The sequence below is a fragment of the Ursus americanus genome, chromosome 2 (genome assembly GCF_024610735.1).
Source record: "Ursus americanus isolate L20-20 chromosome 2, mUrsAme1.1.p, whole genome shotgun sequence".
NCBI lineage: Eukaryota > Metazoa > Chordata > Mammalia > Carnivora > Ursidae > Ursus > Ursus americanus.
This window is the reverse complement of record NC_142128.1, coordinates 13,382,733-13,395,327: the sequence shown is the minus strand read 5'-3', so window position 1 is coordinate 13,395,327 and position 12,595 is coordinate 13,382,733. Positions and strand designations below refer to the sequence as shown.

General features: G+C 53.1%; 1 protein-coding gene across 5 annotated transcripts in view; it reads right to left on the bottom strand.

Annotated features, from left to right (window-relative positions):
* Window positions 1–765: 765 nt before the first annotated feature.
* AUTS2 (activator of transcription and developmental regulator AUTS2) overlaps window positions 766–12,595 on the bottom strand; it is a 1,104,184-nt gene continuing 1,092,354 nt past the window's right edge. For all 5 annotated transcript variants that reach the window (XM_087868306.1, XM_045786143.2, XM_087868320.1 and 2 more), the window contains 5 exons: window positions 11,610–11,751; window positions 8,498–8,575; window positions 7,517–7,600; window positions 6,221–6,443; window positions 766–3,972 (listed from right to left, as the gene is read on the bottom strand). In XM_087868306.1, the coding sequence (XP_087724432.1) occupies window positions 2,724–3,972; window positions 6,221–6,443; window positions 7,517–7,600; window positions 8,498–8,575; window positions 11,610–11,751 (1,776 nt within the window). In that variant the 3' untranslated portion in view covers window positions 766–2,723. The remainder of the gene's footprint in view (window positions 3,973–6,220; window positions 6,444–7,516; window positions 7,601–8,497; window positions 8,576–11,609; window positions 11,752–12,595) is intronic.

Genomic DNA, 12,595 nt, shown 5'->3' with positions numbered 1-12,595 from the left:
CAGCTGCCCGCATCCCGCTAACCTGGGCCGCTTCCGTGCCTTCCCGGAAAGAGAACAAAGACCAATCCAAACAAGTCTCGTCCAAACAGCAATTTCATGAGGTCGACACAAGAAAAAATGAACAGTTTTTTACATCTTGAGAAAACAAAACAGATCTCAGAGGACGAGGTGGGGGGGTGGGAAGCGTGTGCAAACCGAGGAGGGAGAGGCCAGGTCATTCCACGAGACACAGAGAAAAGTAGAGACAGGAAGAAAATACCAGGAGGGTCTGAAGTCACATACGACTGACCGAGTCCACAGATTGAAACGCCAAGCAACGAGCGAGCAAAGACCGTTGTCAAAGGCCCGAAATGAGCTGTCATCAGTGTGGATGAAGGGTATGCGGAGCTCTGAGGCGGGCCCAGGCCCCCCCTGCACACATCACCTGCAAGAGCCACAAGTCCCTTCCTGTGACTCAACAGTATCTTGCTTAGACCATCCCAGAAATTTGAAAAAAAAAAAAAAAAAAAAAAAAGAAAAGAAAAGAAAAAGAGAAGAACATCAGATGCACAACTGATCACAACTGATGGGTCAGGGCGCAAAGGTTTACAGAAACGAACCGGCGGGTGGCTAACCGCGTTAGGGGGGGCCCGGCCCCCACAGGTCAGCCTTGCGTCCTTGCTCGGGCTGGGTTCGAGGCGTTTCTTTCCACGAGCCCGGTCTTGCAAGTATGGCTTCTTCCCTACGGTAAGGATGGCCATCCCACACACACAAGCAGCTGGAGGCTTGGTTCACATCTTTTAATAACATGGCACAGTTTACATTACACAAGAAGGCTCCGCCGACGAGAGCATGCTGAGGAGTCAGTCGGTTTTCACGTGTCTTTTCACATAGGGTCTAGAAAGGACTTTATCACATACGGGATAAACAGCAAAAAGGTCTGTATAGAACAGTCTCTTTACAATACTGAAAACTACCACTACAGTTCCAGTGTTCATATCCCTCGGATTTTTTTTCTTTTTAAGTTGTTGTCTTTAAAAAAACGAAAACGAAAACCAAAACCAAAAAAAAAAAAAACCCCAAAAAAACCAAACCAAAATAAAACAAAAAAACCACTGCACAACATCTGGAGTTCACAAAATCTGAGGCTCACAACTAAACCTTCAGTTTACTACTAAAATAGATCTCTCTGCTTATTAGAAACAATGGTCTGTAGTTAACTTTTTTTTTTCTTTTTTGCAAAAACAGGATAACAACATCAGATAGCACTTTAATATACTAGAAGACCCAATGGAACTAATTTTATTTCATACATATATTTTACAGTCCAGTAGACAAGATATATTGTATTTCTCTGCTAGTAAAGTCATATTCTCTCCAAATATGTAGACAAGAGGCTTAATGTATTATAAAAGTATTATGAGGACACATGAAGGTTGATCTGAACTTAAAACCACACGCACACGCAAGACTTTGTCTCTGCCACCGTTCACCCCCTGTGACCCCCCAGCGCGCGGGGCCAGATGGACCTGGTGTGGCTCTTCCCAGACTCTATTACCGACGGGAACACAGCGAGTCACATCGGCAAACGTGGACCTTCAACCCACCGGTTACTGAATACGGTGAAAAACATATCCATCATCTGAGAAAACGCGAAGCTTTCTTTCAGGATTTGTTTGGGTGTGATCGCATCTCATTTCCAAACGAGGAGCTGTGTACAGATAGGAAATAGGACACACGAAAAAAAACGCATGGCTCCCACAGGAGGTGTGTGAAATCACGTGACTGATGGTGACGCGATGCTGGCGGCCTGTCTGTGTCCCCTGCTTTTGGCATCTGACCACTCCCATCCTCCCCTGGCACTGGCTGCCCTGCCCTTGGTCCCCCCCCAACCCCCACGCCCACCCCCACCACCGCGGCCCCGCAAGTGACAACTTCGAAAGCCAAGTTTTCGGCCTGGGGTCCGATTTGCAAAATAAGAGGTTTCTCTGTTTGAAAAAACAAGCAAGGAAAACAGAGTCATAGCACGTAAGTGCTTGTTCAGGGAAAATATGACCTTAAGTATGTTGTAAATGGATTTGAAAAGGCTCCTTTGAGTCAGGAGGGCTTTTGAGAGAAGCCCTAACATTCATTGCATAGTTGAAGGGTTTAGCTGTCTATAACAATATATGGGAACGCGGCCGGAGCCGACCGCGCTCGCTGATATTAAGTCTGCAAATAGCACATTTTAAGAAGTATTAATGTATTATGTTACTTACTCTTTATCTATTTACATTTGTACAAAGTAAAGCTTTCAACTTACCCTTTGCATATATGAACCATTAGCTCACGAAGCCATGTTTTACACAACTATGTACACGGCCTTCCCTTCCCATCCGAAGGAGCTCGGCACGCCGAGCCGCGCGCTGCTGCTTCCCCCCCTCCGTCATCACCGCGTCGCTGTGTCTTGTCATCTTCGCTGTTTTGGTTCAAATCAAAAAAAGTTTTATATGCGAAACCAAAAGAGTTAGGGACATGAGAACATAGGACTTGGCTAAAAGATCTGAAAAATTTCAACATATAATATACAAAAAACATTTCAAAATCTGCACTGAGTCTATACATTTTTTACAAGGGGAGGAGGCGGGGGCGCGCGGCCCCCAGTCCGTGGTAGCAGTCCGCTCGCTCGCTCTCCCCCTCCCTCTCTCAGGTCCGCCGTCCTGTTGGCGTAGAGCGGCTCCTTCCTCTCTCGTGTCCCGCTCTCCTTACCGAGCTTCGATGTCCTTCAGAGTGTGGGAAGGCGGCCTCTCCCTCATCTCTGCCGACAGAGGAGTAGTCCTGCGGGGGGACACGGGGCGGCCCCCCAGCGTGGAGATGAGCGGCGGGGGCGCGCTCAGCGCTGCCGTCGGAGGGGTCTTGTTGAGCAGTCCGTTCTGGTGGCCCGCCGTGGGGCTGATCCGGGGGTAGTGCATGCTGGGGAGCCCCGGGGTGATGAGGCTGGGGTGCGGCAGGTGTCCGTCCAGGGAGGCGGGGTGCACCGAGTGCAGCCGCGTGTGCTCGTAATCCTCTCTGAGCATGTGCAAACGCTCCCGCTCGTCCAGGTGCGCCCCGCGCTCGTGCTCCCGCCGAGGGTCCACGGACAGGGGGTGGTGGTGGTGGTGGTGGTGGTGGTTGTAGTCGTGAGGCTCCCTGTCCCTGAAGGAGCGATCGGCTTCGTACAGCCGGGGCGTGGAGAGACGGTGCAGAGGGTCGTTCCTCAGCAGGAAGTCCCTGCCCAGCGGGTCCCTCCGGTGAATGTCAAGTTCTCGGTAGGGATCCCTCAGAGGGTCCCGTATGGGGTCCCAGTGGAAAGAAGGGTACGGGAAGCGCTCTCCGCCCGGGATGGGACTGATGCCCATGAAAGGGGTCATCATGCGAGTCCTGTCCAGGCTGCTGATGCTGTTCATGGGGTGAATGCCCGTCACCCCCACCGTCATGGGCATCGACGCCAGGGGCCCCGGGTGCACACTGGACGAGGAGTTTGGAGGAGGCGCCTCCGAAGACCGGTGGGTCTGCGGGGCCTCCGGAGGCAGATCGTGGTCTTCTTTGCGCTCCTCCTTCACCTTGACCTCTGAGCTCTTCTTGGGGTTCTCGTAGGCCGGCTCGCTCTTGCGCGCCTCGGCCTCGCGGCTCGAGGTGCTGTTGGGCCTGGCGCTCTCCACGACAGGGGTCCGCACGTAGGGCGACGGCACCCGGGCCAGCTGCTTGGCCTCTTCGCCCACGGCTCGCCCCTCGTGGCCGTGGCCGTCCTTCTCGGGCAGGTGGCCCTCCTTCGCCTTGTGCTCGTCGGCGGTCAGGTCCTTGCGGGATTCTGAGTGGTCTCTCTCCCTCTCTTTGGATTTGTCTTTCTCGCGAGCCTCAGTGTTCAAATGACCCCTGATCTGTTCAGTGGAGCTACGGTTATGTCCCAGGGTGCTCACCGGGAGGATAGGTGCTGGTGAAGGGTGGCTGGAGTGTCTTTTCTCAACGCTTTCCCTGAGGAAGAGAGAGGGAAATAGAGAAGCAAATGAAACGGGCCGGCCGGCCTGGCGCAGGGCTGCCGATGAAATGGTGGTGTGAGAAGGACAGGCTCGGGTCTGCTTCCCGTGGTCACGGAGGCCGCCAGATGTGCCCTGCAGATCCAGCCACCTCATCCTACTCACCTCGATTTTAGAGGAAGCTTTGCGGGGGTGAAGTGCTAGGGATGAGGGGGGTGGGAGGGCCTCAGGGGGAAAGAATTCTCTCCATATGTGAGATTCGCCTGCCTCCAGCAAGACCACAGACGAAGAGCTTTCGGCAAGTGGACGTGGACCAACGTGGTAACGGTGACGCGACAATACAGCCCGCCTGTCTGCAGTCCTAGGATCACAGCGTTAAGAGCTAAGTGGGCCCAAGCAGCCCGAACGCAAAGACGACCCTCCTTCCAGCTCTGCGATACCGAGCCAGAGGGAGGAAGGGTCTCGTGTGAACGTGCCAGGAGCTTCAATCTCCTGACACCAGGAAGAGTGACCCGTCTCAGGGTAAAGGACGCAGATTCAGGGCCTCCTCCAGGATGCAGCACGTGAGGGGGCTCTGAAGTTTGGGGCTCGTGGGCTGCGAACAGTGCTTCTGCCTCAGGAAGGACAAGAAGGCCATAATCGGAGGAGAAGACGGAGGAAAGCCAGTAGGAAAAGAGGGGTCCCCAGACTGCAGGGGACAAATGGAGAACAATTTTAAGAGCATCCGGGAATGGAAATGTGGAAGAAGAAACTTAGGGACCTGTGTGGGATGGGGGCTGAAGCGTCTGGGGCAGAAGATCCCGAGCGCGGAAGGACAACAAGGCAGACGGCGGGAGGGAAGACAGGACTGGGCACACCGGGCCGAGGTGAGGAGCGAGGCGCCTCATTGGCTCGGCAGCTCACAACGCGAGAGAATCAAGGACGGTGCCCCTACAGATCTGGTTTCTAGCCAACATGCAAGGCTAAGAGGGGCGTCTTCAAAAGGTAAGAATAAGAAAGAGTGGGTTTTATTAAGTTTCCGGACTGGAATCCAAAGGCCATTTTGACTCCGTCAAGAAAGATGTGAAAAGGTCTGCGGCCACACCGTCTTCTCGTCTTGGACGGAGTGCCCAAAGAGAGCTCCCGGCCCAGGCTAGGCCCGCCTCACATGATGACACGCCGTAATGGTCCTCCCACTGGCTAAGAGAGTTTTAACATACTGTCTGGAAGGAAAAATGTGTCTTTCTCTTTTATAAGAGAGCAATCAGTTAGAAGGATGACCTACAAGGAATACATACTAATCTGACACATTTAGAGTCTGCGGAGTGGAGTTCTTTTAAATCTCGAGTGAGCGTGTGCGTGCACACAGACGCCCCATACACAGAAAGAGGAATGGAAGACTGGGATCATATTTGAAACCTAAGCACCCAAAGAAGCATGTTATTAGGGATTTTCTGTCAAACATATCTTGTCTTTCCCCTGCTTAGCAGTTTGTTCAAAAGGAAAATCGCCTACAGAAAGAAAACAGAAAGGGACGCTCGCTTAAGAACGCCTAGGACATTCTTCGGTGAAAACACGCTAAGCCATTTTCCTCTTTTAGGCGATTCCTTTTATAGGCATGGGTTACCAAGTACAGAGCTAAAAAAACGGTTAGTCAAATTAATTAACCCACTGGCGAAACAGAACCCGCACGAGAAACGCTGGCCGATGTGCTTCCGCACCTAGGTTCACCAAATTTTATCCGTCCTCTGTGAGCCCAGGATTGGAGTTTGAACAAAATCTGAGAAAAATATGATGAGACAATGCAAATGTGAATTTTCTAGAAGCAAACAAAAAGAAAGAGCGAGGGAGAGAGAGAGAGGAAAAAAAAAACCTACGGATGATTTAATGGACTGCACGAACTTGAAAGCAAATATGGTACTGATTCATGCTGTGTGTGTTCGGCCCAGAGCTCCAGCTCGCTGTCTCGGAGAGAAAGATTTCTGTTCGGACATACTATCGCTCGCGGGGACTTCGGAGGGTCTACGGGCGGGTCTGGGTCTGGGTCGGGACGTTCTGGCTGCGCTGCGGTCATAGCCTACGGTGCTGGCGGGGCACTACGGGGCCGAGGGGGTGCGCTCGGGGCCTGCGGGGCCGGCCCGGGCCGAGCGCGGAGCGGAGGCCACACGGCCAGCCGGAGCACGAGGCTGGGACGGGGCGGGGGGACGGCCGTCCTGGGCACACGGCGGGCTTCCCCAGTGGGACTCGAGAACGGGTTCTTTCCGTACCTTTCTTTGTCATCTTTACTAACAGATGAGTCTCGTTTATCTACATCTCTATCTCTGTCATGAGCTGCAGCGGACGCGCTACGCTCCAGCTCCCCTGGCTTCAGCCAGGGCGGAGGGGTCGGGAACGACGGAGGCGTTCGGTGTAGCCGGTTCCAGGGTTCGTGAGGGTTGCTAAAGTTCTGCACACTGGGGCCATCCTTGTGGCCGAACATTGAGTTGGGTGCTGAAATGGTGAAGTGGAGAACAAAAAGGTTTAAGAGAAATTATATAATCTGCCGTAATGAAGGTACTTACCAAAAAACTTTTAACAGCACTCAGAGTTAAAATGAATACATATTATGGGGAGCTGGAAAAGGAAAGGAGATTAACAGATGCATTAGAGGAGCGCTTGTCCTACACTCGAGAGGTAGCTCACAGCTTTTGTGCTTTAACCAAAGGCGACAGGGTGGGGGGGGGATTCAAGAGGACAGGGACCAGACAGGTGTCAAGAGCATCGAATCGAACACGTCTGGTGCATGCAAAAGTCCTCAGCATGCAGAAGGGGGTATCTCGTGGGGTGACTCGGATGAACAAGGCTCACTGAAGAGGCACGTTCAAGCTCATCCTCGACCCACAACCCCGCTAACGGGACCGCCACTCTTCCCACAGCGTTAGCAGATGGAAACAGGTGTCATCAAGCCCGGAGGGGGGCCTTGACCTAAGCAGACAGGTAAGGTCTCTGCGCGGGACGGAACCGCCTGGAGACCATGGGTTGAGTATTCAGTGACTCAAAAATGAGCAGGTGTTAGACCTCTTTCCCCACTCGAGGTACTTTTTAGTAGAAAATGACATGATCCTCCCAGATTATGGCGAGTACGAGATGCTGCCCACTCGGGGCCAGCCTCAGCCTGGTACTGTTTCCCTGCTATTTTTGGTTGAGTTTTCTCAGTGCCACGAATGCCCAAGGTGAGGTGAATGGAACAGTGGGTTCCCCTCCACTGGGAGCTGTAGCTACAGTCCTGGGGGGGTAGGGATGGAATATGGCTGAAGACTGAGCCTAAGCGACTTTCTGGAGTTCAGTCAGTGACATCACCTCTCCTGATGCTCAGTAACACACAGCAACAGCGGGCTTCCCTTGCCTTCCCCGTCAAAGCACCCTCCCCCCTGGCTTCCCTGCCAACGCCTTCTTTTCCGGATATAACCTAATCTGTGTCCCACGAGGATAGTTTCCTTTTCGCTAGAAAGGTCTTGAGCCATAGACAGATCAGAGGAGATACACAGTCCAAGGCAGATTTTTAAAAAGTCAGAGGTACTCACTAACTGAAGGATTTCCCAGTCCCCCGAAGGCATTGCCACCAACCGCTGCGAGGCCAGTGAACGTAGACGGACGGTTAAAAGGCTCTGCAAAGAGATCGGGAAGAAGGAAACGGTTGCAGGACTGGGCTGAGCGAGGAGCGTGAGAGCTTCCCAGGAGTGGGAAGGCGATGTGGGACCCCTGTCCTCTCTACACTCAGACCCAATCTGTCCCTGACCGTGCAGAAGGTTTCACTGTGCGATTAGCAAACTATTCACAGGAGCTGTTTTTTCCAGAACGGTGCATTTTGCCCCACTCCTCTTGTGCCAGGTAGAGAGTATCGCTCAAGCCACAGTGTCCTAAGAGGCCCTCCTGCCCTGTCCTCCCTATGAGAGAGGAAAGTACTCTGTAGGCTCTATGAGAACCAATCAGAGGACATCTTAAGCTAAGTCCCCCAGTGACGAAATTGTGAAGGGGCATCCGTGCAGACACCCCGTGGTCGTGTGAACCGTTGCGTACACCTGCTTGTACGCTCGCAGAAGATATCCAGTAAATAGAGGCCACAAATAAAGCGTGCACCCTTGCTAGGAAAAGATGGATTCACAGTGAAACGTGAGGGGATTATGAAATAGCACGTAACGTCTCCTCGTAACATCATCTTCTCCTTCCTTCCACCTCCCGGATGCGCCCTGGGACAGGCGGTGGGAGTTCACCACCTTGCCCCAGTGGGCAGCAATGGCTCCTTCCCACTGCGCCATTGGTCACCTCAGACGGGAACACGACTGAGCACGCATCCACTACTATAAGACTGTGGTATAAGAACTGCGAAATCCTGAAGACGGGTGGCAGGCGTTCCAACTTCTCCACGAACGCCATCATCGCCCTAAGTAGTCACCGAGGTGTCTAGGACGACGGCCAACTTGCCCCGAAGTGCAGCGGGCCCGTGGCAAACTGAGGCTTTTCTGAGACACACATGTCATTTCCCATCACCGGTGGGAACTCACCCAGGTGAGCGGCAGGGTTGAGGAAGTTGCTGTGATGGGGGGGTGGCCCAAAAGGGGTCCCGGTTGGGTGTGCAGCACCTAGAAAGCCAAATATGACAGAATCAGTTCTTCCAGAAAGCCAGCTCCTGCACGCAGCTGGCTCCTAGCTGCCTAAGGGCCCCATGAGGAGGGGAGAGAATACGTTAAAACAAGGATGAGGCCGAAGTCCACCCAGGCCACACAGCGGGAGACGGCATGTTTTAGGGTAGGGAGCAGAAAAGAAGGCTTGCCCTTCTTCCAAGCTGGGCTGGCCACCACCCAAGAGCAGTTATTCCTTTGGCAAGACGTGGACACACAGTATTAGAAGCATGGAGAAATATCGCAAGGGGGGGCGATTCTATAACCAGGTAAGTTAGAGGCTCAAATGCCAAGGCACAAAGTGTTAAGCAAGGTTCTTCACTGAGGGGCTTGCTGGAGCCGCCAGGACGTTCCTGGGCTCACTCGTTCTCCGAAAGGGGAACATTTGGCCACAGGATACTTTCTTCACACAACACGTTAGGGGGCAAGTCTTTCACTTTGAGAAACACTGATCTGGAAACTACATTTTATCATCCTCGGCTCAGGAGTGGCCGTCACAGAGCGGCACGTCTGGGCGGCCCGGCTCTGGGCCCTGCGGAGCCCCTTCCCAGAGAAGCGTGTTGGTTGTCACGGGCCCATCCGGAAGGCCCGGCCCTACGAGACCCATGACCGTGTGCTGCGTCAGGTTATGGGCGATGAAGTCCTCCAAGCAGCTCTCCAGCTTCGGTGCCAGGAAAAGCCCCTTTATCCCTACATTTGTGGACACCGACCAATCTGCTATCGGCCTCTATCAGCCCGCTGGGGCCCTCCGTGCCAGCTCAGTGGTCTTCTTTCCTTTGGTATCCCCATCGTCCACATCTCCTCCACTGTTTCAGATTCTGCCTTACACAACAAGGAGCCACACTGTCCTTGTCCCGGAGGAAGGCGGGAAAGGAGAGAGGGAGAGAAGGAGAGAGACAGGGTGCGTGCCTGGGAAGCAGGATGGTATTTGCAAGAGCTGAGGGCATCCGACCGGCTCGTTATGCTGCAGCCGGGAGCGGGGGAGACACGCTCTTGGGCAGCAGGCTCGGCTCCGGAGACCAGACTGGCCGGGCTCCGCTGAAGGAGCCCCCTGAGCTTGTGTCAGGCACGAATTCCCCACAGGAAGCTGGAAAGTAGCTGAACTGAACACATGGGTGTGAATTATTCACACCGGTTCAAAGTTTCACCAAATTACCATTTGGGGGCAAAATCCAATATTGCTTCTGTTGAAAAAGATGACCTTCTGGAATGGAGGCAGGGCCTCAATGAACGGACTAACAACTACTCCAGTCTCTTGCACGGAGCCCTACAAACAAGTACAGAGTCCCTCAGGAAAGCGGATTAAATGGAGGACTGCGGTCCCTCCCAACACCCTGCGACCTCAATTTTGTTCTGATCGCTGTTCCCTGCACTCCAAGGCCTTGGTGGGGCCTCGGGTGTGGAGGAAGCCACAGAGCAAGGGGGGTCTGTCACGGCCGCGGGCTCCCAGAATTGGAAGGCGCCCGAGGCGCGATCCTCTGGGCCTCGGACGGTGGCTTCGGCTCCGCCCGGGCGGTGCAGGAAGGGTGCTTCATCTCTACCAGAAGAACACAGCCCAGCGTGTCCGTTAGGTGCTGAGAGTGTTGCCAGCAGACTGAACTCCGGCCGCACACTGTGCAGTACGAGCTAATTAATGCTCCGGTGAACATCGGCGCTTCCCTCAGCCCCAGGCCCCCAGGGGCGCCTTGCGGTTCCAGAATTATTGAGGCAAAAGCGGCCAATTCATCTGCTTGGCTCAAACGGAAGCCGGGGAGAAATCTCTCTATTTCTCTCCAAAAATTGCTCTTCACGAAGCTCCGTCTCAGAGCCTAGGTGCCATGGTAACAAAGCTTTCAAACATGTCCCTAGACAGATCTGACAAACACCTGAGACCTTCGCAAATTCCATCCACCCTCAGGGGTGATTGACTTGCTGTGGCAACAAGGCCCATTATCATGACGATTTCCCCGCAACGGGGGAGTCTCCCTCCCGAATGGGAGGCTTAGGTCCACCAAAAACGAGTCCTGGATAAAAACCTGGGAGAGGCAGCAGGCAGGATGTGAAACTTGTTCCCTAAGGACCAGAAACAGGGAGCCCTGTGAATATTTACGTCCAGAAGAATAGACTCTACTCAGCACGGGGGCTATGCACTTCTGAAGCTCGTCCCTGGGACCAGCGCGGCACGGCCAGAGAGCTTCGGACAGGGAACCTGATACCAAAGGCAGTGTTCCTGCTTCCTGGGAGTCCTTAGGGCCACTGCCCCTTGTGTGTATGTACCTGGAGCGGAAAGGGGTGACTATGTGACACTGCGACCCCCCCTCCCCCGTTCCCACCGCTCCTGCTAGGGCATATCTATGAGGCGTTCGGGAATGTGTATTCTCGAAGGTTAGCGAACAGACCCCTTACGTGTCTGTACCCTGCCTGTCCTGCAACTTTTCTGCATCAGTACGACCAGCCAGGCCAATACCACTCCGTTTTGTAGCAGAGAAAACCAGCCACCCACGGACTGACCCTCCCCATCACAGACCATACCACCAGCAACTCTCTTAATTCTGCTGTCTTCATCCTCAGACTCTCGGGAAAACAGCACGACCGAGCACCACGGTGCAGAGTGACTGAGTGCTCTGTGGGCACCAAAAGTAGGGACAACCACATCCTTATACAGTTCCTGGCACCGTTTCCTATCGATGTGCCCTTGTAAGCTTTCTGATCTTTTTCAATAGCATTTGACATGCTTGTGAGTTATACTGGTTTAATACAGAAGCAAATAATGAGCCGAAGCAATATGAGTCCCCAAAGAGAAAGATGATCTTTTTTCCTTCTTTAATGAAAGAGGGCATATCAATGAAAAGGGGTCCATCTCCCTAGATGTGCTGATGTTGCCCTGCTGGCTAGCATAAATTGCAATTTTTTTTTTTAAGGGAGGGATCGAGCGGCAGCCCCAGAGCACAAACCTCATTTATTCAGCTACCTGCGAACTCGATTTCTCAGCTCTTCCCTGGCGCTCTGAACTCACCAGCGGCGGAGAACAAAGTTGAAGGCCGGGCCAGGTCGTGGGGGTGGTGGATGGCTCCAAAGAGGCTGGGGCCCGGGGGGCGGCTCAGGAACTCGGGTTTCAGTCCGAAGTCCAGCTTATGTGGGTCTGACTGCATCTGTTTCTAAAGCAGCAAGGGGGGGAAAGAAAAGATGAGACCCCAAGAGGAACGGCAGCAAAGGAAGCTATCAGTGAAGAGGCAGAGACCGCGAGAGGAGAACTCTGTGAATGGCACTCTGGGGCTCGGCGCTGGAGTCAGGTTCAAGTTTGCAAGCGCTGTGAGAAGAGCGGCCCACACGCCATTTTTCCCTCGCAGGCCAGAAAAGCAGGTCAACCCACGAGGGGCCAGTGGTGCCTGCCACTGGACGGTACCTGCGTGCGGTCTCTGAGGTTGTATGGCTTGAGGAGTAAAACCACATCCTACTTATTCAAACCACCCCCGCCCCCGACGTAGTTTATTAGTTGCTGTAATGGCCCATTTTGGCAAGTTTTTAAATGATAGTATTTTAAAGCTCATTTTATTAGGAATTGCACATGAATAATCTGCTGTGTAAATGAATTGTTAATGACTCTTTGCTGTGCTCGAATAGATCACAGTACATCAGTAACTGGAAATGATGAAGACACATTTGCATGCCGACAAGCTAATTTTCCAATGATCATTGTTACATCTTAAAAAAAAAAAAAAGAAGGCCAAAAAGAAACAGAAACAAATAGGGATCTTCATTTAACGCATGGGGTCCTTTCCCTGCCTCTGCCCCACGACTACCCAAGGAAGAGATCATGGGCCCAGCCCAGTGAGCCATCAAGAACTTCTCTTGCTCTGAAGTGCTTGGCATCAGCAGCCGTGGCCCTATTTCCCTCCATTTATATATAATCTCCCCTCAAGCTACTGCCTCGAAGGCTGTGGAGACTAGCTTGTAATTTCCTCCCTTCCCTACCCTGGCATCATTCTTGAGGCCAGCAGC